Source organism: Branchiostoma lanceolatum, chromosome 5 (assembly GCF_035083965.1).
Source record: "Branchiostoma lanceolatum isolate klBraLanc5 chromosome 5, klBraLanc5.hap2, whole genome shotgun sequence".
NCBI lineage: Eukaryota > Metazoa > Chordata > Leptocardii > Amphioxiformes > Branchiostomatidae > Branchiostoma > Branchiostoma lanceolatum.
The window spans coordinates 14,688,727-14,713,892 of NC_089726.1; the positions used below are offsets into that span (position 1 = coordinate 14,688,727).

Sequence of the window (25,166 nt, forward strand, 5' to 3'; positions counted from 1 at the left end):
AACACCGCAAAAAGTTTCAAGGTTTACATTAGTCTCCTAAACAAACGTAGAAAATCCAACGTAACGCACTGACCTGCAACCCTTCAATGATGCTCCTGGTGTCCCGTGAAATGGCCATGATGGAGTCTCGTCTGGACGAGCCCCGGGTACTCAGCCACTTACGGGATGTGGCCATGAGGAGTTGGGACTTGGAGAACAGGGTGTTCACCTGGCTGTCCAAGTCCACAGGGATGGCTATGCCACGGTTCTTGGCTATATGAAAAAAAAATTACATTCCCGGTGAGTTATATGTGTTAACCTTCTCCCTGCTGCCCAACTCTGTAACCAATAGGGAATTGGGTGCCAAACGGCTACTTCAGTGTGCATACTGTTACTCTTGTAGAATTAGAATGAAACTTAGGGGTAGTACACATGTTTGGATGGGATGGCCATTTGTCTGCCAACATACAAGAGAAACAGATGTAGTTCAAGGCTGAAAAGAATGACGTCATCAGTGCGATGCCTGTTGATTCAGAAATGGTGGATGAGAAGATTTTAGTTTGAAGTAGAAGTTACCCAGGTAGATGACTGAGCGGGAACCATTACTTCATAGCAGCAGAAAATGGACAGGCTGAAATATTCTATAACATGTACCAGCAGTTGATAGCTGCCATCACAAGTATCATACTGAAATAACTCCTCTATATCAGACACTGAAAACTACACAGTAACTTGGCGGCACCATAGCAGTTCAGTCTCATCTCATCATCATCATCATCATCATCTGGTCGTGAAGGTCTCAAAGACATGGATATCCATGACCCTCATCTCAAAGCAGGTTCAACCAAGGCAATGTAGTCAATGCATGCACACTGTAAGTACATGCATGAGTTGATGTCCTTTGATGTTGTATGTTCTTGGTCACTCAAACAACTTCTCCAGTGCATTGAACCTAGACATGCACATCATTTTCCTTGCTTTATTTGCAGTAAAATATACATTGTTGTTCAGCAAGCCCAAGCAATTAGTGAACATATTCACAAGCATGCTACATTTCTGCTTAATGTAACTAGGCCATAGAATTTCTTCAATAGGATTATGATTCTTTATCAAACATTTGTACAAAAGTTTTGCTTGACAATTGCCTACAACATGATATTGTTGTTGAACAGTTTCTTGTTAGGCCATGCGAGCAGCAGAACTAGCCATGCTACCAAATATTATGATTACTTAGGCTGACCCAAAATATGGGCATTTGGAGCCAGTTACAAGAACAATCACTGCAGAATTGTGAGCAGAATTAATTTCATCAACAAGTCAGACGTCTTGACAGATGTTTTGAGGTTGATTATTTGTGACATTAAAGAATGAAACTTTTGATTAAAAGATTTGTCAAGTTTGCAAATGTTGAAAAAATCAGACAAAAAGGAAAGAGTAGATTGTATTCAAGGACCAAAAGACTGGAATCACATTGTTTGAAACTCGGAAAAGCAGACTTTAAAGTGTCCCTGGATATATCTGTAAGTCATAAAATAGGACAGGCTTTATTTTCACATTGGTGACAGACAAGTTAGTTTACAAGATGATTTTCAGTGCATCCAGGGACAGACGTAGACAAGAGGTATACATTCTGTTCCCACCAACGATGGATCTGGAAGTATCGCGCCACTTCTCTCTCCTAGCCCTGGTAGGCATGTTGATGTAGCTGCCTAAGTCTACAGGCACCAACATGTTCCTTTTCTTCACTACAAAGAACAACAATGAGCACAATGTCTGTTACAGTTTCCAGCTTTTGTCTAGACTGGATTCTCCAGTCAGAGAATAGACTGCAACAAAACACTGACATCATGACATTGTCATCTTCCAAACAACTTCCTTTGATCAAGAATGATACACAGCTATACCAGCTATGTACAGATTTCATCAGCTCCAATCTCAGTTATTGTAAAAAATTTTCACAACACAAGGACATTTTGTACAAATTCATTGCTTTATTGATTGGATTCAAGCATAAGCACAGGCTGTATAGCAAATACCACACTTCATACACACATACAAAGGACACGCATAATATAGAATGCATTACCTATTTCTGTAAGGGTTTTGATGCATGTCTCCACCATGCAGCGTTGCTGTGTGTTCAGCCATGTGCACTGCGACACACGATACGCTCCAGACAGCAGTTGGACAAAGATCGGCTGTCGGGTCTTTGGAAGAATGAACAAAAAGGAAGAAAACAGCATATTTACTGGCATCAAATATTGTTTCTATTACATAATCATCACCATTTGAAATTTTTGGCAATACTTCCCTCAGAGGCAGTCTGAAAAAGGCATGGTCATCTAACACCTTCTCTGTTCAAAGTACACCCTCCCAAATAATTGTTAACCTTCATTTTAATCACAATCTAACATGTATTTTCAGATGTGGATAGTATGGAATCTTGTAACAGGGATTTGTATAGATGGCAGCACAGAAGATTTTCTATCCCACAAATGTTCCAGAAATAGTTTTAATCAAAACGCATTTTCTCATGAGAAAAGTACAATGATGCAACATGTACCAATATGAACTCACTGTGTAATGGTACATGTGATTGACTGTAAAAATGTTAGGGCAGTGGCATGACGTGGCATTTTGTGCTGATTAACACTTGTGTGCAAATGGTGCAAGACGTTTGAAAAGAGACAACAGGGAGGATTGCAGATGACTTAAAGGCAGTTAAGATAATGTGCAGGTACAGTGTATAAAGTACTGAATTTTGACTGATTATTAGGATAAATGTATTTCAATGAAAGACACAATTATGTCAAAGCATGTGGAGGACTGCCAGTATGAAGGAATGCTATGAAAGTGAGGAAACAGAATGGTTTGCTAACTGTGCTTGGAGACAATGAGGCATGTACAGTACTTACGAAAAACATACTATTGACAACAGCACGTAGCTGCGGGCTGAGAAACACCTAGTACAGGTCAAAGCACACACACAAACAAACAAACAAACAAAACAAACAAAAAAAGAAAATGTAATGAATAAATAGGTGTAATGAGCAAGTGAGCATGGTCTACTAATAAAAAATACATGGCAAGATAAAGATCTCATGGACTAAAACAGTTTGAAAATTTGACCAAATCATTGGACTGAGACAGACAGAATGACAGACACACACACAGGTGACAAAGGCATATACCTCTCAGACAGGACCATTTTTGAGCACTCCATGAGAAAGAAGCACATACTTACACAAGCATTTAAGTCCATGCAAAGCCAACAGTAGGGAAAGTGTGAGTATATAAAAACAGCATAGCTAAGCTCAAGGCAAGGTCTTCCCTTCTGACCTGATCTGAGTCTAGTTGTGAGAGCACAATATATCAAAAACAAATTATGTCCTTTAACTATCCCCATATTAGAGATATTCTATTTACAAGAACCTATTTTCCTGTGAGAGTTCAATAGATTCACTATAAGCAAACTCAGTTCAGTACAGTACAGAGAGTGTGCTGCCACAGCTCAAGTTCTTGCCTTGGGCACAGCAAAGCCAGATGTTTACATTAGTGTCCGGGGTAAGGAAGTATGTTCACGTATCCCTGGCACTGAGGTAAACAAGCTGGAAACACGCAGGTGGGACAGAACGTGAACAAGGCAGAGCAATCAAGCTGCAAAACCCTGTCAGTGCTGCACACATCCTTCAACCAGTCACAGAAATCAGAGGTCTGTGTACATAATTCAACACCGTCTTTCACAGACGCTGTTGCTCTGTCCTACACGTTGAACATCTCCATGCACCTACACTTTTAATCTATTAAAAAAATGCTTATAGGCAGGCAACTTGGTTGCATCCATAGTAATGAGCTGTAATCTGTATTTCACAAAGTACATGGATGGGTGGATGTAGGGCACATCAATATTATCTTTGTTTATTTTACGTTTTAGTGGTGACGATCAAGTCCAAGAAGATAATATGTATACTTCAATAGCTATGATCATTGTAGAAAACTTATCAGTACCATACCACACAAAAACGTACGAAAAGTGTCAGAACTGCATTTTAGCTGCCAACGATTCATTTCTAAGTTCTTTCCTGTCCTCTTCAAAATCCAGAGAATGAATGAGATGTGAAACAGTTTAAACTGTATATGACAGGTAGTGACCAGAATGGAAGAAAAAAATGTATTAACATATAACGTACATATTGTCAGAGGTCCTGCTGGACACACTGCCTGCCAGTGGTACCACCTACCTGAACTGTGGTGCTTTGGTCTGAGAAGGGGGAGCTGAAGAACATGGTGATGATGTTCATGATGGTGTTAGTGACATAATGCTCCAGCACTGGGTCGGCGTGGTCACGATCTGTGGTCTTGCAAACCTTAAGGGAAAGGGAAGTCTATTTTTCAAAGAGGGATGTGGCATCTCAGAGATATCTACATTCTTTTGTCAGATGTTGCCCCTACAACAAATGTTGTAGGAGCAAGACAAATGTTGAGTTGATTCACATTGATTTGAAACAATTTCAGAAATGGTAACAATGTTCTTTGGGATGAACAGTCTATTTACAAGAGTCAGACAGAAAAGATTTCGTGCACAGTATCATTTCATCATTTCATAGCAAGCTTCAAAACATTGCATGCTAAGCCTTGAAGCATGTTGCACTTACAGAAGGTACTTCCTTAGCAGTAGAAACACAAAGCTCTGGCATCTGGTATGAAAAATAAAACATATCATTTCCAAGTACTAACAACAGGTAAGGATTTGTCGTTGAACAGGTGTTTGCATTGCACAATATTGTACGGTGTAATCCACATCTATGCAGTCAAGAACAATGTTGTTTTACACACCGTTGCCATGTCGACGAGGAAGTTCTCAAACAAAGTCCACATGTGGTTGCTGGTGTAGATTTCTTTCATCTCCACCTCAGTGTCCACATAGCAGTGGTTCAGGAAGTTGATGTAAGCATCTTTAACCTACCAACAGGGGAGGGAAGTTCTTATTACAACTGAGAAACAGATATCTTTTCTCTGAGTGTCAGGTTGCAGTACATCTCACGATAAGTGCAAAGAGTATGGAGAAATATATTAAATCAAAAGAAAGTTTCTTTGCAATCCAAGCTACTTTTGTTGTTCTGATGATTCTCTGCACCTCTAGTTTTGATTAATCATAATTCACGATTTGAACAGTATGCTACAACCCTAACCCTGTATAACATAGCATTAAGCAATAGCTCATAAAACTGTCAATCCCGTCAGTGTCAATGAGCTTCCGCAATCAGATCACCAGGTCGGCAGATTTTAAAATCGGCAGAGGGCTGCGGACATTTCTCCCCTGAAAATTTACATGACTGTACCCTATTATATCTAATAGGGCTCAGTTACCTACAAACATTGTCAGATCCCTAAAAATCGCATGATGTTTGATTGGCCGGGTGTAGTACTGCTGAAAATGTCATTTACAGCAATCTAAATGACTACCAAAGAATTGTTTATTTTTGTTAAATGGCAACGTTATAGAAATTTTTATGTCATACTGTTATTTAGGTACAGTGGTAAGCGCAGCTGGCACGTTCAAGGCAAACAACAAACATTTATGCAACAAGGGACTAAAGTCCCTGTTTAGCATCAGACAGTCTCTAGACAAAGCTGATGCCTCCCTAACCGTTAAAAACAAACTCTTCGACACCTGTATTAAACCCATCTTACTATATGGGTCTGAAATATGGGGGGCTTTCAAAAGCCAAACATTTTGTCCAATTGAATCTGTCCTCTTAAAATTTTGCAAATATTCACTCAATATTCCAAAAACAGCTAGCAATCTTGCTGCACGGGCAGAACTAGGGAGGTATCCCATTCATCTGGAGGCCTCCCTAAACGCCATCAAGTATTTCATTCGACTTTGCAAGAACGTGCCAGCTGACAGCCTCCAGGCAGACGCTCTCCTATGTCAAGCAAATTTAGAAGCTTCAGGTGCCAAGTGTTGGGCGGCAGGGGTACGCAGCACTCTAGAGGAATGTGGTTATGCTTTCTTATGGCAAAGCGCCCAATCAATTGTATCAAGTAGGTCCCAAATTATTTCATCGATTTATCAGCGTTTAACAGATATTCACTTTCAGACCTTTCTATCCGAAATTCATAACGATAACAAAGGTGCAAATGCAAAAAATAAACTACGAACGTACAGATTATTGAAACATTCCTATAACGAAGAAGAATATCTAAAGATTGCAAATGTACGTCACAGATCAGCCGTTACAAAACTAAGAACAAGTTGTCACAAATTGCGAATCGAATCAGGAAGACATAACCGCACCCCTCTAGAGCAAAGAATCTGCCAATTTTGTAGTCTAGGTAAAGTAGAAGACGAAGTACATTTTATTGTTGACTGTCCTTTGCATGATAGCGATAGAATAATTCTTTTCAGTTATGTGTTAAGTAAATTCCCTCACTTTAGATACCTGAATAGTAGAGAGAAATTTATATTTCTTGCAGCCTTTGATAGACCAACTCTTACCAATCACACAGCCTCCTACATTTATACAATCACCAAGAAGCGAGAGGAAGTCGAAGATACTAGAGTATGCTAGATGTTTATGTACAGTAATACTCGTGAATATGTATATATTTGTTAACATGTGACCTGTGCTTAGCCCAGTGGGGCAAACATGTACAATAAAGGTCTTCATTCATTAAAATTAATCTGTAGAGATTGCAGACTCATTGCTATTTTCGTGCTGTGTGACAGGGGCTTAATGTTCATCCTACCTTAGTTACAGAAACAGCACAACAATACTGTCTAGACTTTACTACCTGTTTACATGACTTTACTATCTGATTTAAGAAGTATGTATGTATAGGTTCTGTCTCAAATGTAACAACGCTGATTTCTAGCTCTTAGCACCACGCCGCTCTTTTAACTTCCGTTGATTTTAAATTTGTATTCAGATTTTACAAATTAGAATGATTTTAACGTTTTGTTAAGCCTGATTCCAATTCAGTCTGTTGACTGCCATATGGTCAGATTGTGTTGTGTGTGCAATAAAACCATCCCTACCTCAGGTAGGCAGTCTGGATGCACCACCACCCTGCTGATATCATCCAGCGGCAGCAGAGAGTGGCACTTGATCTCCGTGTACACGTTCTTCCCCTCCGTGCACAGTCCCAGCAGCTGCACCAGGTTGATGTGGTACATCAGGGGGCTGCTCAGCTGCCTCTTCTCTCGCTCAGACCGCATCATCTCGATCAGGGTGTTAAAGGACGACCTGTCGTTGTAGAACAGCAGGACATCTTCTCCTACATTCACCAACTGTCAGGAGGGGATGGAGTTAAAAAGTTAAAATCCTCCCACACCATTATTGATGTATAGGGTGGTGCCCATCTCCATTTCATAGCCCTGGGCCACACTGTGGTGCAATCACTGCAGCAGGGGGCTAGTCCACTGGCAGTGAAGTGTGTTTAACTTCCATACTGTTTCAGAAGTATTGTACCATTTTTATAAAGTCTTTGGTATGACTCAATGTGCCTCTTGTCCAGAGGTGTCCTACCTGGGGCTTGAACCCCAGTCCTTCTGGTCCAAGTAATTTGAACCAGATGTGGTGAGAGACAGAAGGGCAGACCACTACACCACAGGGACACGGGAGGGGATGGAAGTTGATTAATAAAACTGCAGCCTTCATGAAATTACTATTTAAGACCTACAACTACATTTATGTATTGTAAGAGACATTTGTTTGCACTTTCTTCATATCAGTAGATAAAGGCAATTTTTTACTTTTTGCGATACAAGGACATGAAAATTTCTCTTTCAGACTGTGAGTGAATATTCATGTTTGTATGATACAAACACACAGAAACACACATGCACACATGCACACACACATACACATACACAAATACATGTACACACACACACACATAGACACATAATAATGTACAAATACATACATACAAAAACACACACACACTAGATTATCTATAGGTAGTTATCACCTAGATGAATCTTTCTCTTCGCTTACCTCAGCCATGACCATATCCTGACATTTCCTGATGTATTGCCCTTCTGCTTTCACGATGGTCTGTAGGAACTTCAGATACTGCACATGGCGACCGTGGGTCTCGATGCAGTGAACAAAGTGCTGTACCACTCTCTCTGTGACTTCATTGCATAGCATGCCGTTGTCCATGAATATGTGTCTCATAGTTTCTGCCTCCAAGAGCTGAGAAAATAAAGATTGTTTCAGAGTACCAAATGGTAACTTTCTCCTTCAATCTATATGTATATGTCACAGTAGAGATTGGAATCCAGTAGAGATTGGATTCTACTAATAGAGATTTAAATTCCAATCTTGACTTGTCTAGTAATGTGCCGGATTCTCCTAGTAGAGATTGGAATCCCAAAATTCAGATCCCGATTCCAATCTCAACTAGTAGAATATGGAACTCTACTACAGTCCAATCTTTACTGTGACATATACAAGACATTTCGAGACCAACAATGTGTTACCGGTAGGTCAAAAAATACCTGGTACTGTTTTATGCAACATCAATGTTGTCAACATTACAATTGTTTTTTTCTAATTTCAATATCACTTGAAATTTTTTTAACTTTATATAAGGATCTTAGAATTGGATGAGCATACCCCAGGAGTCAGGAACAGGTCCACGTGTTTGTGTAACAGTGCCTGATTGGCTGGATTTCCTTGGCAGAACTTTTGAAGGAACTCATGGGCCAGCCGCATGATTTCATTCATCCTTGTGTCTTCCTTCTGCAATGGCAAAAAAATTAAATCATCAAGCTCTTTATCATCAACATGTCAAGCCGCTTCTTCTGGTGTCTCTGTCTCTCTCCTGGGCCTGAATTTCAACAATCTAAAGTACCAGTAGAAACTCAAGCACTTACCACCAAAATGCAGTAGTTGCGGTGCTACTGTTGCTTGTTAAAACAATGTACTTTTGAATGCACTCAAGCTAATGGAAACAAACAGAAAGTACATAGAACCAAAAGATATAGGCATTTTCCATATTGATGCAGGATACTTCCATTACTGTAAATGCATCTAAGTTCGTAGGGATTAAATTTTGCGGTAGTGAGAAAATGTATGCGGTGTGAGTGTTTGTGGTGGTTTTAAGTTTGCGGTTGAAGCAATGGTGTCAGTGGGCAGAAGACAGAACAAGCATTTTTGCAGTAGTTTTAAAATTGCAAACATTAAACCACAGCGAAAATTTCTGCATTAATTTTACATTACCTTATCAAAGGGTATCTGTAGGAGCTCCAGTACGACACTGTGGGCTCCCATGTTCCTCAGCAGACGCTGCTCGTGTTTACGGTTCTTCCCGCTCGACTGGTGGACACACAGCTGGCTCAGGCGAATCAGAACCTGCGAAATATTTCGTCAAAATCATTACAATCTTCTAGGACACACTTTCACATAGGTTGATATATGGAGAGGCTGGACATCAAAATTACCAGTTTAGTAAATAAGATAGAGGCTGCATGTGACTGCAGCTAGTTGAATCTGCCATTTTGTTAGACCTGTATTACATTTGCGTATTTTGACTTTGAGATGATCAAGAAGTCTTTATGAATGGGAGGTGGAGCTACAGGATTTGACTATTCTTAGTTGTACGTGTATGCCTTTGGATATTCCTTGTCACAGTCCGTGTCAACATGTTGAATCAAGTTGGGATGTTACCTGCTGGATGGTCTTGTAATTCTTGACGCTGTTTTGGTCCATGGAAGGTCCAATGTCAAGGTCAATGGCAGAACCTTCTGGACCCTGGGATGACGTCAAGGACTGAAGTAGAGAAGAATTCCAAAGATTAGTAACATGGCTCTTCTTTTAGGGAATTCGGAAAAACATAGTACCATACCAAGGGTAGACTTTACAATTGTATCTGTTGTACACTATAGGGATAAAGTAAGCTTTATTAGGACTTGTCCTTCACCGTAATTGATTTAGGAATATTCAAAATTGAAATCTGCTTCAGTCTTTGCTTAATTTTTAGACAATTATGTTCTTGTTTGAGGGGAAGCAAACAGGCTACTTCAGGTTCATGTCTACTAGGTAGTTGTACATGTAGGTTGTTGTAATTAGCCAAGACTTGACTCTACTGTAATATTGAAAACTTTCTCCACTGAAAAAAAGCCAGTGAGTAGGCTGGACGGATTCAGACTCAACATCATGGAGAATTTTGAAGTGCAACATCCATGACCATGAAAGGTATCCAGTGTAAAAAAGTGTAAATCCAGTTAGTTTGCAAGCTCCTAGTATGAACCAAAGGTCCAATTATTTAGTCACAGCATATTTAAGTCACACCTATTACACCGGTCCCCCGAAAGTACGAAATGGAACGAAATGGAACGAAATGGAACGAAATGGAACGAAGTGGAACGAAATGGAACGAAATGGAACGAAATGGAACGAAATGGAACGAAATGGAACGAAATGGAACGAAATGGAACGAACTTAAACATATGTAACATTATGAAATGAAATACCAGGAGATAGCGAAATATAAGGAACGTTGTAACATTCACAGTAGACCGGAACAGGAAGTAAATACATAATATAACGTGTTTTATTTCTCGAATCTATTTGATAATTGCAAATACAACGTTTTTACCGCGTTTTTGTGGCTAGATTCTTCCCTGAAAATGGGGGCGCCGCATGCAAAGAGCTTGGGCGCTCTTCCTTAATTTTACCAACGATCTGCAAATGAACTGCTGAAATAGCAGGGAAAACAAGCTAACGGAAGTGAGTATCGAAGTAAAGACTAGATTATACAGAAGTTGGTGGTAACATTGCATCTCATAATTCACCAAGAGGGCATGAGGCAAGCGTAATTTCATTATTCGTACAGCGTGTTTGCGTGTTGTGTGAACCGTGAAATACTGCTCGTTCACACCCTCCCTTTGTTTTGTCGTGAACAAGGAAGCAGAAATGTCTCCAGAGGTAGTTCCCAGTCCACGCCCGTGATGGAATGGAGTGTGAAATGTCATCTTGGTGACGCAGCGCAGAGCTGCATTTGCATATCATTAACGGAGGGGTCATTCTCCGACAGCCGACCAGCCGAACAATTGGTTGTATAAAAATCGTTGTTGCGCATATTTGCATATTCTACGACCGTATGTAAATAAAACTGGGAAGTCGGAGTTTGATTCAACCTGTCGGTAGCACGCCCACGTGCACAGTTCCGGTGCGCTGGCAACAGTGGCGGTTCATTTGCATGCCGGCCTCCATTTGCAACACGCAAACACGCTGTATAGATAATGAAATTACGCTTGCCTCATACCCTCTTGGTATTTTCAGCAGTTCATTTGCAGATAGTTGGTAAAATCAAGGAAGAGCGGCCGAGCTCTTTGCACGCGGTGCCCCCATTTTCAGGGAAGAATTTAGCCACACGAACGCGGCAAAAACGTTGTATTTACTATTATCAAACGGATTCAAGAAATAAAACACGTTATATTATGTATTTGCTTCCTGTTCCCGTCTACTGTGAATGTTACAACGTCCCTTATATTTCGCTATCTACTGGTATTGCATTTCATAATGTTACATATGTTTTAGTTCGTTCCATTTCGTTCCATTTCGTTCCATTTCGTTCCATTTCGTTCCATTTCGTTCCATTTCGTTCCATTTCGTTCCATTTCGCACTTTCGGGGGACCCTATTACACCAAGCTTGTTACTAATGAGTACTTGGCTCTGCACAATATGTTGAAGAGACAGTTAGTAGATTTTGACAACTGTGTTTTTATTAGGTCACAAGACAATAAAAGTAAGACTTAAGGCATGTTTGTGTTTATCTCATGATCTTGATAATTTTCGTTAAAACACATCTCTATTTGTTGGTTGAACCCATTTTCAATTTTTTGGTGTTTTGGTATGCACGAATAAACCAAAATGGCAAACAAAATCAGAGCAACAAAATTCAACACACCACAATCAAAATGCATAAAGTTGGCAAGCAGCACACAAATCAATAAATACGTGCACTTTAACTCAAAGCCTCACTTACCATGCCTTTTAACGCAGTATTTGCCTGTAAAATTGGCATAAATGCCCAGAAAAGAAAAGGGTTGGATAAGTCCATATTTCAAACAGAAAGGAAATAAAACATTATGCAGACTGAAGCAACAGAAACTGTGTGACAAAACTGTTAGGTGTTTACAAAGAAGGCATCAAAGCATGGTAGGAAAATAATGGCTCATGATCAGGTGTGTGAGATGTGGAAGAAAATTATTGATTTGTGAGAATGAATCATTTTGTACATTTTGGAAGTGACTATATGTATCAGACCATGGCAGCATTGAAAAAAGCAAGGGAGAGATATTTAGTTATCATTACAGCTTAGTATGTGAAAACCCTTTCATTTTCAAATATGCTTGGATCAAATACACAAATGTACAAACTCTTTGGCTTGTTTCTGTCAATGATGAAGGAAAAAATATTGCACCATAGGGCACCAAGTACAATTTTTGCATTTGTTTATGAATTTACAAAATACTCTTTACAGGCATAGCAAACTTCTTAGTCTTTAATGCATGTCTTTAACTGTTTGTCATTGGGTCATCCTACTTGAGACCTTAGTCTTCTTTTGTTTCACACCATAAATAAAGATTTAAGATGGGACCAAAGAGCTTGTACCAATTTCAGTAATCTGTATCAAAGTGGATCACATGGTAAGCTTTCTTGGGCTATAATAATCTAATTTATTGTTAGTCACTCCACGATTGGCTCAAACTTAAATCCAGTTAATTTTCACACCCTCATTGCCAGGAGATGGCCACACACTGATAAGATAGGCAAGCTGCCACCTCATAACCCTAACCCAGCAGAGTGAGAAGGTTTGCATTTTTTTGCGCCAGATTAGCAGGAGAGCAATAGGGTTGGCCATGTCTGTTGCCAAGGTGATGACCTCCTAACCTTTGACATGTGGACTGACTGAATCCATTGTTCTCGGGTCACCCGAACAGGATAAATGATGTCATCATCGGCAATGGAGGACTCTTGTGACATCAACTTCTCTCGCTTCAACATAAAGGTGGGCAAATTCTCACATTTGATGAGGGAAATCGGCAAAAAGTTATCCTTCTGATTTTCTTTTTTTAAACCTTGAGATTGAGAATTGGGCACTTATTGGTTCATTTAAAAATGTGTTACCTCGGATTATCATCACCTGTTGATTTCAATCAAACCATTGCAAGATTCCTTCGACGATTGATCATCCAAACAATCGTCCAATTTTCAGTTCAGTTCAGTTCAGCAATGAATCATACAATTGATTATATTTATCAACTAAATAACCAACAATACAATCAATAGTCTACTACATAAGCCAAGCTCTTCTGTGGATGAAAACAATGGCAATCATGATTATTAAGTTCAATGTTTGACAAAAACATACGTGCAGTATTGTGACTGTGCATGCTTCGATATGCTTAAAAGATATGGTCACAGCAGTGCAATTATTCCAGAACTGATCATGCAAGGTTTCCCTGCACTAAAGATTTAGGTTGAATGATTCTCATAACAAAGACAAGTACAGGGGATGCTTACATGTACATATATGTATATTATGTACATATATTGATTAAAAAACTGATAATTTTCTGTACATATGTTGAATGCTATGAAGGACATCATCTTAGAGTCACAAGACTAATTCAGCTCACCGATTTCCCCTCCTTTTTGTCAGCCCCACCCTCAGATTTCTTCTTCTTGTCCCCACCCCCTTCCTCCCCTGTACTGGACTCCTTCTTCTCCTACAGAGGAGTGTGGAGATAAGAAGAGAAACTTTAATAATAATTTCTACAAATTCAACATAAAACAGTAAAGCTGTTGAACAACTGAGAGAGAAAACTTTAACCTACATGCACAAATATCTACATTCAGCAACTTTACCTTTCACAATGTATTATGATTGTCAACAAGCAATAAACACATTTAATCCTTAAAACTGGGGAAAGTGGGAGATAAAAAAAATTAAATCATAAACATGTAGCATTATGCCTTTGTAATTGTAAAGGGACAATTCTTATTATAGGTGCTATTTAAGGAAATAGGCCACTATATCTTTTTACTAAGGGCTACATTATATTGAACGTCTCTACTTTTCCAAGATAGTAAACCTGAAGAAGTAAAGATGTCATTAGTAAACATTCAATGGAATACGAGAATGAAATATCTTATCAATGGAAACAACAGTTAGAGAAAGATGTGAACATGACATTGGTGATGACTCTGACAAACACACTGGAAAGATTCCAATAGTTTCACCGTCAAATTACTTTAAATCATATTACTGGAATCTCTCAGTGCTGGGGTGTTGGTGCTGGAATGAAAGACGATGGTTTGTTTGGGGACACAGCTACAAGGGAGTGAAACTTTATCAGAACATGAAACAAGTGTCTTCAAACATACACGTATCACCAAAACTGGTCTTGTGCAGGAGGGAGGTGGGTTAAACGGACATACAACTGTTTCTTTTGTCACCAAGCTCACCTCCTTGTCTTTCTTTTTGTCCTTATCCTTCTTATCCTTTTTATCCTTCTTCTGATGTAGGCAACATGGGTAAAATAAACGTGGCAGAAAGCATCAACAACGTGCAATGTGCATATACTTAAAAACAACTTTGATAGAAGTGACCAATATAGATTCATTTTGATAGACAATATTGGATGAATACGGCACTGTGTGGGTAAACAGTCAAGTGTAAAATGCATAAAATTATACATAATTACATGTATTGCATGTATTTTGTTTTAAGGTAACAAAAAATCTACATGCTAGATTTCACGAGAGGTTTAGAATATGATGGGAAAGTGTGCAAAAAGTGAAACAACTCAATATCCAACACATATAATTTGTCAAAAGTGGTTGGGAACGTTTGATAAAACTTTTTAAGTTGTGGGTGTTGCTTTTAATGCTAACCAATCAATAACAAGTATGATATTACAACCCTGACTGTGTCAATCTAAGTCAAAGTGCAACTTTCTATCTCTTATCAAGTAAAATAAACATATCTACTAGTAGTTATTCTTAAGAGATAAGATACAAGTAAGCTATGTTACAGAAGACGTACATGTACCTTTTTGCCACCTTCACTCTTGCTCTTGTAGACCCAGAGTTCGGACTTCTCCACGAGTAGTCTGAGCTCGTCCAGGTCTGCTTTGATCTGCTTGTAGTTCTCCACATCACTGGAGGACACCAGCAATTGTACCTGAGGAGGACAGGTGGGACAGGTCAGCATCCAGGTATCATTCTTACCTCTAGCAAGGAGGTTATCAGTATCTGTTACAGTAGATTTTTTTGCGTTACCGGTAGTTCTTACAAGAACAATTCAAACAGTAATCAGTGGATTCTTGTATCTTTATAATAACTCAAAAAGTAATCAAGGGATCCCTGTTTTTCATATAACATCATCATGGGTCTTCTGGATAGTCCAAAGAACAAGTACAGTCAAACTTCAACCTCTAGATAAAGACCACCTGGCCGGCCTCTTTTTACAGATAATTTTTCACATCAACACAAGCATTAAGAATCCTGATTCCTGTCTATATTAACCACATAGACTAGATTTTATTGGTCCAAATTGGTCTTCTTGGGCAGTTTTGACTGTATCTAAATTTCAGGGCACACCTGGAAATTCCCTGCAGTCTCACCTGTTTAAAGGCTTGCAGCACCTCCTGCCTCTGGCTGAAGTGTCTGAAGAGCAGCTGGAGCGCACCTGACACCAGAGGTGGGTAGTCGTGCATGGTCAGGTGGAGCAGTACTCTCAGGAACGTGCGCCCTCCCGCACCATCCAGGTCCAGATCTGCTGACTCATCACTGGGGGCACACAACAGAGAACTCAGCTTGTGACAATCCTTTCCTCTCAATGTCTCTTTGTAAAACTGTTCTTGTCATTACACAAAAACAATATACCTTTTCGATAAACCTGCAGTAGTCTACTAATCATTACTAAAAACTACCTGGTTTCCAGTTATATTTTTTTTGTATCACAAAAAAGTTGACAAAACTGATAAAAAACTTAAAAATCACACTTTTCTGAGGCAGGAAAGAAAAAGTATTACCTTAGACACAGTCTCTAGCACTAACACATATATTGTATCTCATAGAACTGAACCTGCCTGATTATCCTCCATTTGCTGTGCAGTGTTCCACAGAGAGGTGTGCAGTATACAAGCAAGGGAAAAACTTGGTGGCATTCATTCCATATGCAGCCATGCTGTTGGCATGTGTCGTGCCACAGAGCAAGGCTCAATTATAACAACCCTTACTCTGGGCACTCATGGAAAAAACCCATGCATACAGGTACAAAAGCCAACCAAGCAGAAGTCAGATTGTGAAAGATAAGAAAGTGTGCAAAAGATACACCATGTATGAGCGAAGGCATGAACAGCAGATTAAACATGTTTAGATGTAACAGAACAGATTTTCAGTTTCCTTCCATATCATAAAAGGGAAAACCTCAATTACTGATCAGTCAAGAAAAAGGAGGCCGTAGAATAAGGGATAAGAAGAGAACATGCTTCACTTAAAACATGCCGTCATAAAGTAAGATCTGTTAGGAGGAACACAGAAGGTGCCAAACATGACTGTCAACATGCTTAGAAAAAGACAAGCTCTTGACTAGTGAACATGCATCTCTTAATGAGGGGAGGAATGACAACATATTAAAGCATTGTTAATCCAATTGAATAACTTACCTGCCATCAAAGATGCTTTCTGCTTGTTGTGCAATCTTCTCTAAATCTACCACTGGAGAGAAAATATCAGCACATTACATTGAGCAACCAGGTCCTCAGTTATCCTCAAGAAGACTAGAGGACTGGCTCCAACAAGATGAATTCTCAATGATATTACATTAGGCACACTCTGGTATTTTATTACATTGTATGTTGTGCTTATCACAATTCAGGCACATCTTCCTGTGTACTAAGGTATTATATGCCGTATTACACAACATATACAAGCCATGTACTTTTAAGTACAATCCACAGAATATAGAAAATATACTATTAGTTTCATACTTAGTTTAAACTAGGACACTGTAATGCAGAAATGTTCGCAGGGATTTAATCTCGTGGTAGGGAGAAAATGGAGTGTTCGTGGTGGTTTCGAGTTCGCATTTGAAACAATAGTAGCTCTACAGTCACACAATGGAATGACTTTTTGCAGTGGTTTTAAGTTCACAGTAAAGAGTTCACTGCAAAAACCGTGACCAGAAAACCACTGCTGACATTTCTGCATTTTTAGTAATTCCTTCACAAGTTACCAGAATTGTCCTGTGCGTTGGTTCCGAGCCCGGGGAGAGTATCACCACGCTGGCTGCTGTTACTCTCATCAAAGTCGTTCTTGAAGATCGACAAGAGACAGGAGATACGATAGTCCAGACGGACATTTAGGATGAACTGTGACAGGCAGAGAGACAAGTTAACAGAACAGCATACATGATCAAAGTGAACACAATGTAACATGTTTGTAAAATAGGGTAAAAAAAGTTAACATAATATAACAAAATGTCCTGGTAAAGCAAAGCTGCTATATAAACAAGAACAAATAACAATAACATGTTTGTGGTAAAAGAGTATGTGTATCATACTAGTCTCTTGTAAAGGGAGCTGAACAGTTGAGAATACCCAGTTAAGCACCAAAATTGGGTTTGAGGTATTAAGATTTTAAGAAAAACAACACCTTTTCTAATTTCGAAATCTAATCTTCCTATTTGCTTTTATTTACTTATTTATTCATTAAGTCATAAAATTAGGTTAGCCTTAATCTGCTGTAATACCAGAGACTTACCTGCAGAATTTCGATGATCTTGAGTTTGGTATCCATGACGATGGTGTCCATCTCGCCGTCCCCAGCCTTAAGGGCCTTCCCCCCCGACATGCCCCCTCCTCCCAGCACCATGGTGGTCATCACTGCGCTCACGTCATGCAGGGACTTGAACACTCCCGTCTTACCCACTAGGGAAGGAACACGGGATTCAGTCACCATGGCAACGCTACCTGTCCTGTCTGTGCGGCAGGGATGTCCTCAGGACAAAGTCAACAGCACTGCGTACACAGGATTGAGGATTTTGGGCAAATTTGGCTACTTTGGGCTAAAGACATTTGTTTTGTAAGAAAACATTTGTGGCAATAAAAAGACATTTTCCAAAATTTCGTTTACCCCAATTTTGGGAGTTTTACTAACACAATGCAGTATCATTCTTTATCACGTTTACAAGTTATGACGTAGGTAGCTTCAACATGTCAATTTATCAAGTGTGTTACGCGTTGAAGTGAATTCAAGCAGTTTTCATAGAAGCAAAAGCCATGACACTATCTACACTAGGGGTCATTTGTTTTAAATGTCACAAACTTGAAAGCCAGGTACCATCATGTTTCTTAAACTATGGGAAGTCTTTGATGTGAGTGAAAGTCAATCAAAATGAATTGTTAGGACTTAAATGATTGTTAATATACTGATCACTTTTTAGAGCCAGTGGCACAAGCTGATAGATTACAGTGGATGTTATTCTGCAGCTACAATTAACCATACAATGTACATGCTGCCTTGCTCTCCAATCACGGAGCTCAGTGGTTGTTATAGCTGAATTTTGACAGCCATGTAACTCACAATATAATATAATGTAGAAGCAGATTTGCAGAGAACTGCTGCTACATTATGGGATAACCTAATGCTCTAACTGGACCATCTGAACTACAACCTTAGTATCATCCTCCAGAAGCAATGACACCAGGGGAGATTGCCCCAACCACTGCTTACACAATGATTACGTATGCATTGCAATATCTAGACTGACATAACAATGACTAAACAAAGTCAACTAGCCCTGGGACTATATACAGCCAGCTGTGCCGTGCTGAGCTGAGGTAAGGCAAGGTTAGAGGTCAGGAGAGGAGGGAACAGCCAATGAAATCTCCTTACTCTGGTGATTGGGGACATCCCACCAACCAACACTGCACATTAGGGTGGAGGCACAGACTGGAGTGGACAGGTGGGAACAGGAGGAAGGGGGAACACAACATGGTGGGTAAAACTTAACACCATCTCTGCCATCTGGGGATAAAACCAACACATCAGGCACATGCATGAAAGGGACACGGCATTACGTGGAGTACATCATGCTGTTGTTGGCTCATCCAAGGGACAATCTAAACACTACAGCTTTTCTTTCACATCAATACTAGTCAACCACCGACGAGTCACAAGACAAGCAAGCCCATCACAAACCTTGCTTCTGTTCCGTGGTTCCGTTTGCTGGGGTAGGCATTGGCGGAATAAATGGTGGACATGTCAAAGTGATGAAACATGACTAACAATCTCATAAGCATGCCCCTCAACTATAACGTGTGAAACGTGTCTGTTAGTGTCAGTGGCATTGTTTCCAGTCATATCAATGTAATGTTGGTCAGTAATGTAAAATACAAAGCCAGCAAGCTTGGTCAGGCAACAAGTGTTTTACTGGAAACAGAACATCCAGACTACTGCTCACAGGAAAGTTTAAATCTGCAAAGAAACCAACAGACTGAGTGGTCATGGTGGCACGGTCCAGCCTACCTAGCTCGGACACTTTGTCCATCTTGCCCAGTGCCAGGACAGGTGTGGTGGAGTTGGTGATGTCCAGGATGGACAGGAGGGTCTGGGTCAGTCTCAGAAGGTCGCTGAAGCTGTAGAACCCAAAGTACACCAGGTGCCGGGACAGGTTCACTACCTGGGAGGGGGGAACAAGGTGGAAAACAACCTCAGAAATGGAGTGGTTTTGAAATACAATACTAATTTAAAAACATTATGACACCAGGTAACCGTCATATCAAGTAGTAATAAACACAGATATTTCTCTTGAGAACTTGGTAAAATGGTACAGAAAAATCTGATGTTCCTTTTGATATGTGCTTATTAACGTCCTATCAAGGCAGAAACAGATCATGTAATTTTCCTTCATACCAAAGTAGTCTGTTGAAAGTCAGAGATTAAAAGTTACCTGTCGAACAACAGCATTTGACACACCAGAAGTGTTCATATGACAGCAAATACTAACTAATCACAGTTCAAAAGAAGCTCATGAATCTTCAGATTCAACGTGACAGTCATGATAGAAAAGAACAAAAGCATTAAGCTACTTACTTCAAACGTTAGTTTGTTCTGGTTCCGATCAGCAAACTGCCAGCCACGGGCATTGTCGGCAAGGTTGTGCCGAAGGTAGCGCTCTACAAACCGCATGGTGTCCTCGAATCTGGGCCTCATGTCTGCCTTACTCTTGTCCCTGGTGGAGTCATAGCTGGAAGAAAAACATTACTCATGATGAGTGAAGCTTTCTTTGATGTGTGTGTGACGTAAACTATTTCCCATGAAAAAATTGACAGACAGTTTTTATCATGACCACCCGCAAGTAAATTTGGAAGTGTGATATCTTGGTGTCTGTATCTGTACCTGCATCTGTATCTGTATAGCCAGTATAACTGCCCTTCAGTGTCACACCAGCAGTCATATATATACACAGGAGAGACTATTTAGAATAATGCATATCAGGAACAAAAAACATTCTAACTACAGTTACAGTACTTAACTGTTTTCCACTTCTATACTGTAACAATACATACAAAAAGCTATAATCTGTATAGTGAAGAAAACATGACTCAAGCATGCCATACTTACTCCTCTATAGTGATTTTGGAGGGGATCTCGGACCAGAGCCGTGCATACTTGACAGGGGTGACCTGTTCCTGGGGGTCCCTGTCCACATGCATGTGCAGCATCAGCCGGCAGAACGAGGCACGCAGGTCATACGGCAAAGACTCATCCGACATGCACTATAGTCAGGATGGGTGCAGGTTTTAACAGCAATTCTCACCGGTACCAAATTATTCAAAAAGTAAGCTCTGAACAAGCAATTATAAACAACATTAAGAAAAATGGTGGACAGCATTTGACAGCAAACCTTGGCTCTACCAGAGATTTAAAACAATACAAGTATTCTATTCAGACATGTTGGGAAATCTTCACTTAAGTCACAACGTGTGTGTACGTGCATATTGAGGCCAAGGCAGGTGAATAGCATGTAATTTAACAATACCAAGTGTATAAAGTTTTAATTCTTTACAATGCCAGTGATATCCAAATCAAGGCTTGTGGTATGACAGGACATTGAAAGACAAATAAAAGCACCAAATGATGTCACAAGAGGCAAAATATGATGTATAATGCTTCTGTTTGTTATCGTGTATGCTGCAGTTACCTGTAAGATGAGGTTGATGTCCAGTTGTGTGGAGAGGATGTTGATGGCGAGGTACTGTCTATCCAGGCACATCTGGGAGAACAGATCCAGCTGGTATCTGGAAATCAACAAGGATGAACTGAGTATTGTCTAAACTGTGCATCAATGTATAATTTTGTTTCCTGTGTTCATCAATCTCGTCCCTGGGAACAGAGAGTTACGACCTAGGGAAACGAACCAAGTCGTTGCTTCTGATACACTTAATAATAATGAGAATTTTGGTACATACATGTAACGTTGGGTAACATAAATTCGGGATTTTTCCGATAATGGTTGACTGAAATCAATCTAGCAGAACAATAAACCATCCTTTTTTTCTATAATTCTGTCAGTATCATGCACTATCTTTGCACTAATCATATATATGGTAGATTTTGTCTCTAGTCGTGCTGACACCATAATATTTCAACTTGAAACTACCGTCCGCCGCACACACAAAAACGGTGCTGTCGGACAGGGGGGCACATTAATTCGGGAGAGAAGATTCGTCTTGAATATCTTACCGCTAATCACATTTTATACAGCAGCTATTCGTTCTATCCTTGGCTTGAGGAGAGTGCTATGGATATAGACGTGTCCAAGTAAAAAAAAAATACACGAAAAAAACGGCCGTACCGCACACATCAGGCCAGTTCGGGAACAGCCCGTGTGTTGAGTCGGTAGAACTTCACTCAAAGTCGGCCCATCGTCATCATCGGGCAACGTGTAACGTTACATTATTCATGGAAAGTTAGCTGGATGCCGTAGCAATGGTAATACTACTATGTCCATGTGTTCCTTGTTGTGTTAGGAGCAAACTTTGAGGAAAATATCTTCCTCAGTCCACTATCACACGCAGCATTTAGACAAAAAAGTGTTCCTCACAAACCTTTGTCGTCTGCTTGACAACAGGATTCTGGTTAACAATATGGCGGCGGGAAAATACACGTGCCGTAGGTTGTAGCAACAGAGAGGAGTTTTGATGATTGATCACACTTAGAATCCAGTTGCAGGTTAGCAAAAGAGATTGTAATAAGTTGTCTTATAAATAATTGTGTTTAGCAAGCAGGAGATGTGACATTTGTCTTATAAACCAGCGAACAACCGTGCTGGGTGATTCTCCCACGAAGCCCCCAGACTCTGTCAATAAGGGACGGAGAGTTTTTGACGTCGCCAACTTCTAATGCATGGTTATTGAAGCTTTTCAGCCAGTGTTCTGAATACGTTAGTCTATCTGCTTTGCATTGCTGGCGTTATAACTGATTTTGCATCTAGCACATATCCCTAAATACCCCGTTTTCGAAAAATCCCGACTTTAAGTACCCCACGAATTTAGGTTACCCAACGTTACACTTAAAAAACAACAATTTGTTTCATGTGATCTTTAGTCTCTGGGAAAGTCTCAGATAGTAACAAGCTGTGAAGAAGAACCAATTCTTGTTGTTGATCCACACACGCAAAAATTAAGAAGAACTTGGGCATCACATACACTCACCAAAAATTAACCAAATTGCTTGACACAATCTATCATAACTGCTGTATCTTTAAGTGTTATTTCTTATCTGAATACACATTTCATGGCACACTAGTGTTACCAGATTATCTGATATCACACTTTAAAGGCCACTCTAGTCTTACCTGTAATAGTCCATAACTTGCTTGTCTTCCTTGGACTCCTCAGCATCGGCTGCCAGCTCCCGGATGGCCTTGTGTTTGTGTCCCTTCTCCCAGAACAGGACCACCTCCTCCTCCTCCACTATCTGTGTGATGGGCTCTCCATCCTCACCCTCCTCATCTTCTATCACCTCCTCCACTTCTGTCTTCACAATTCTGGAGGAAAAGACAGTTAAATCACAGATGGGAGATGGAATGTCAGCTTTGCTGCATAACATTTGACCTAAAAAAGATAAACTTAATATGTACTTTTGTAGTTGTTATTCGTATGCTATTCTGTAGTTGTAAGTCATGTTATCTGTGACTGTATTGTAATCAAGTATGTCAAGTCAAGTCAAAGTTTATTGCACAACGATTGTAACAAGTACAATGTAAGGCAAAGATAAAATACTACTGGCTACTTATATCAAACTACTAAAAGCTACAGGAAGGTTCTATGCTATACACTGATTAGGTTCTAGGTATGTGCATGCTGTGTTTTCATGAAGGGAATCCAGGAAGAATAGATTTTTTTTTCTAATTTAATTAATATCCAATGAAACATCAGCAGCTGCAGAAAATATCATTTCAGGCAGATAAGCTGTTTATGTACATCTATAAATCAGTAAATGCTGATTTGTAAAATGTCATTTGATAGAATGGAGAAAAATCATAACATTTGGTAGATACTGAAATCCATGTTGAGCAACCATAAAAGTGTATGTCAAATGTTAAAAATATACAGTATTCATTTTCTTCTAGATATTAAACAATCAGGATGCTGCTTCAGTATTTCAGACATTATCTCAGAACAACACAAAGACTAGTTTTAAGTACTTCTTACCTTGTTTCCGTGAGGATGTCACTGTTGGCTGGCTTGAGGACAGACTTACAGATCAGCTCCTGGGTGACGGGGATGGCCTGGTTGTTGGACACACACAGGTCTGACAGGTATTCCAGAAATCTGTAGAGAATTACAGCATACAAAACCTGATTCAAAATCTGTTCGATCTTGGACATTAGACCTAAATTTTCCTACTCAAAATATTACAAGAAAAGGGCAAATTTTGCTGAACAGAAACATGTTAAAAGAAGGCAAAAGTAGGCAAAAGTAGAATGGACATATCACTTTCAAATTCAAAATAAAATAAAATAAAATTGAGATGAGCAAATCTAAATAATATGATATGACAAATGCAGATAAATTTTGGATCGCATTGCATAATACTACTTTCCTGGATGGATGCATGTTAAAAATTCAATTGATCAACCATATCCTATCAGCTGAAAATGAAATATAGTATCATTCCTTTTTATACTGGCTATAGGTAGGTTATTATACTTCAATTGTGTTAAGTTAACAGCCCACCTGCATTCTTTCTTCTGCCTTACGAGGCTAACGAAGGTCTCTATCTCAGCAGCGGTGATATGCTTCTCCAGCAGTTTTCTGTTATTGTGCAGAAGAGCTGTGATGGTGTCTTCAGCCAACACATCATAGCCGATCTGCTTTTGCATAAAACCAAACTGCTTTGCTATGTACTCCTGTGGAAAAGGACACAACAACAATTTTGTGATCACAAAACAATCTTATTGTACAGCAACAGCATACTGAATCACTGATAGTCAAACCACCTCCACATAGGAACCACCTAGCCAATGTGACCACTTTTTGGTGGACCCTTAGACAATTGTTCCTATTGACACAAGTATTAAGAATCCTGTCTAAATTGACCACCCGTCCACATAGACCAGATTTTGTTGACTTAGTGGTCTTCTTGGTCAGTTTTGACTGTTCAAATAGAATCACTCTTTGGAGATGTTATTCTCAGTAAGGTCTCTTCAACACTTCACTCATGACAGTGCACAAAAATGAGATGATTCTGAGACTTCCAGTCTTCCATCTAAGTGCTATTTCTTGTACTTAAGTATCAGTTCGGATGCAGGCATTCACATATTGCCACCTGTTGACGAGTGAATACATGTGATTATCATGTAAACATCATGTGATTATCATGTGAATATCATGTGCTAATCATGTGCTGATCATGTGAACATGATGTGTACCTGGTTCTTCCTGTAATCCTGCTGTGACAGCCTGAGCACCCTGTAACACAGCCTGCAGATGTGTCTGAAGGGGGCGTGTCTCTGGTCAGACAGCTCCTCCATCCGCAGCATCGGACCATCACCCTTGTCCTCAAAGGGTGCCTGCAGCACTTTGAAGATCTACCAACACAAATAAATGATGAATGCAGTACTCAGTAAAGAGTATGTCATTAGT

General features: G+C 39.7%; 1 protein-coding gene across 4 annotated transcripts in view; it reads right to left on the reverse strand.

Annotated features, from left to right (window-relative positions):
• LOC136435356 (inositol 1,4,5-trisphosphate receptor-like) overlaps positions 1-25,166 on the reverse strand; it is a 95,882-nt gene that overhangs the window by 29,163 nt on the left and 41,553 nt on the right. For 2 of the 4 annotated variants that reach the window (XM_066428791.1, XM_066428793.1), the window contains exons 14-40: positions 24,953-25,111; positions 24,258-24,430; positions 23,733-23,852; positions 22,874-23,065; positions 21,218-21,314; positions 20,638-20,792; positions 20,107-20,260; positions 19,540-19,693; positions 18,907-19,038; positions 17,773-17,939; positions 17,246-17,381; positions 16,677-16,728; positions 15,630-15,795; positions 15,056-15,187; positions 14,470-14,520; positions 13,641-13,730; positions 12,892-12,996; positions 11,984-12,007; positions 9,660-9,761; positions 9,213-9,344; positions 8,607-8,732; positions 7,983-8,183; positions 7,022-7,273; positions 4,816-4,941; positions 4,221-4,346; positions 2,066-2,186; positions 74-252 (exon numbers count right to left, since the gene is read on the reverse strand). In XM_066428791.1, coding sequence (XP_066284888.1) covers positions 74-252; positions 2,066-2,186; positions 4,221-4,346; positions 4,816-4,941; positions 7,022-7,273; positions 7,983-8,183; positions 8,607-8,732; positions 9,213-9,344; positions 9,660-9,761; positions 11,984-12,007; positions 12,892-12,996; positions 13,641-13,730; positions 14,470-14,520; positions 15,056-15,187; positions 15,630-15,795; positions 16,677-16,728; positions 17,246-17,381; positions 17,773-17,939; positions 18,907-19,038; positions 19,540-19,693; positions 20,107-20,260; positions 20,638-20,792; positions 21,218-21,314; positions 22,874-23,065; positions 23,733-23,852; positions 24,258-24,430; positions 24,953-25,111 — 3,624 coding nt within the window. Of the gene's footprint in view, positions 1-73; positions 253-2,065; positions 2,187-2,894; positions 2,943-4,220; positions 4,347-4,815; positions 4,942-7,021; positions 7,274-7,982; positions 8,184-8,606; positions 8,733-9,212; positions 9,345-9,659; positions 9,762-11,983; positions 12,008-12,891; positions 12,997-13,640; positions 13,731-14,469; positions 14,521-15,055; positions 15,188-15,629; positions 15,796-16,097; positions 16,116-16,676; positions 16,729-17,245; positions 17,382-17,772; positions 17,940-18,906; positions 19,039-19,539; positions 19,694-20,106; positions 20,261-20,637; positions 20,793-21,217; positions 21,315-22,873; positions 23,066-23,732; positions 23,853-24,257; positions 24,431-24,952; positions 25,112-25,166 lie in introns of all 4 variants that reach the window. The other 2 variants (XM_066428790.1, XM_066428792.1) reach the window with 2 other exon arrangements.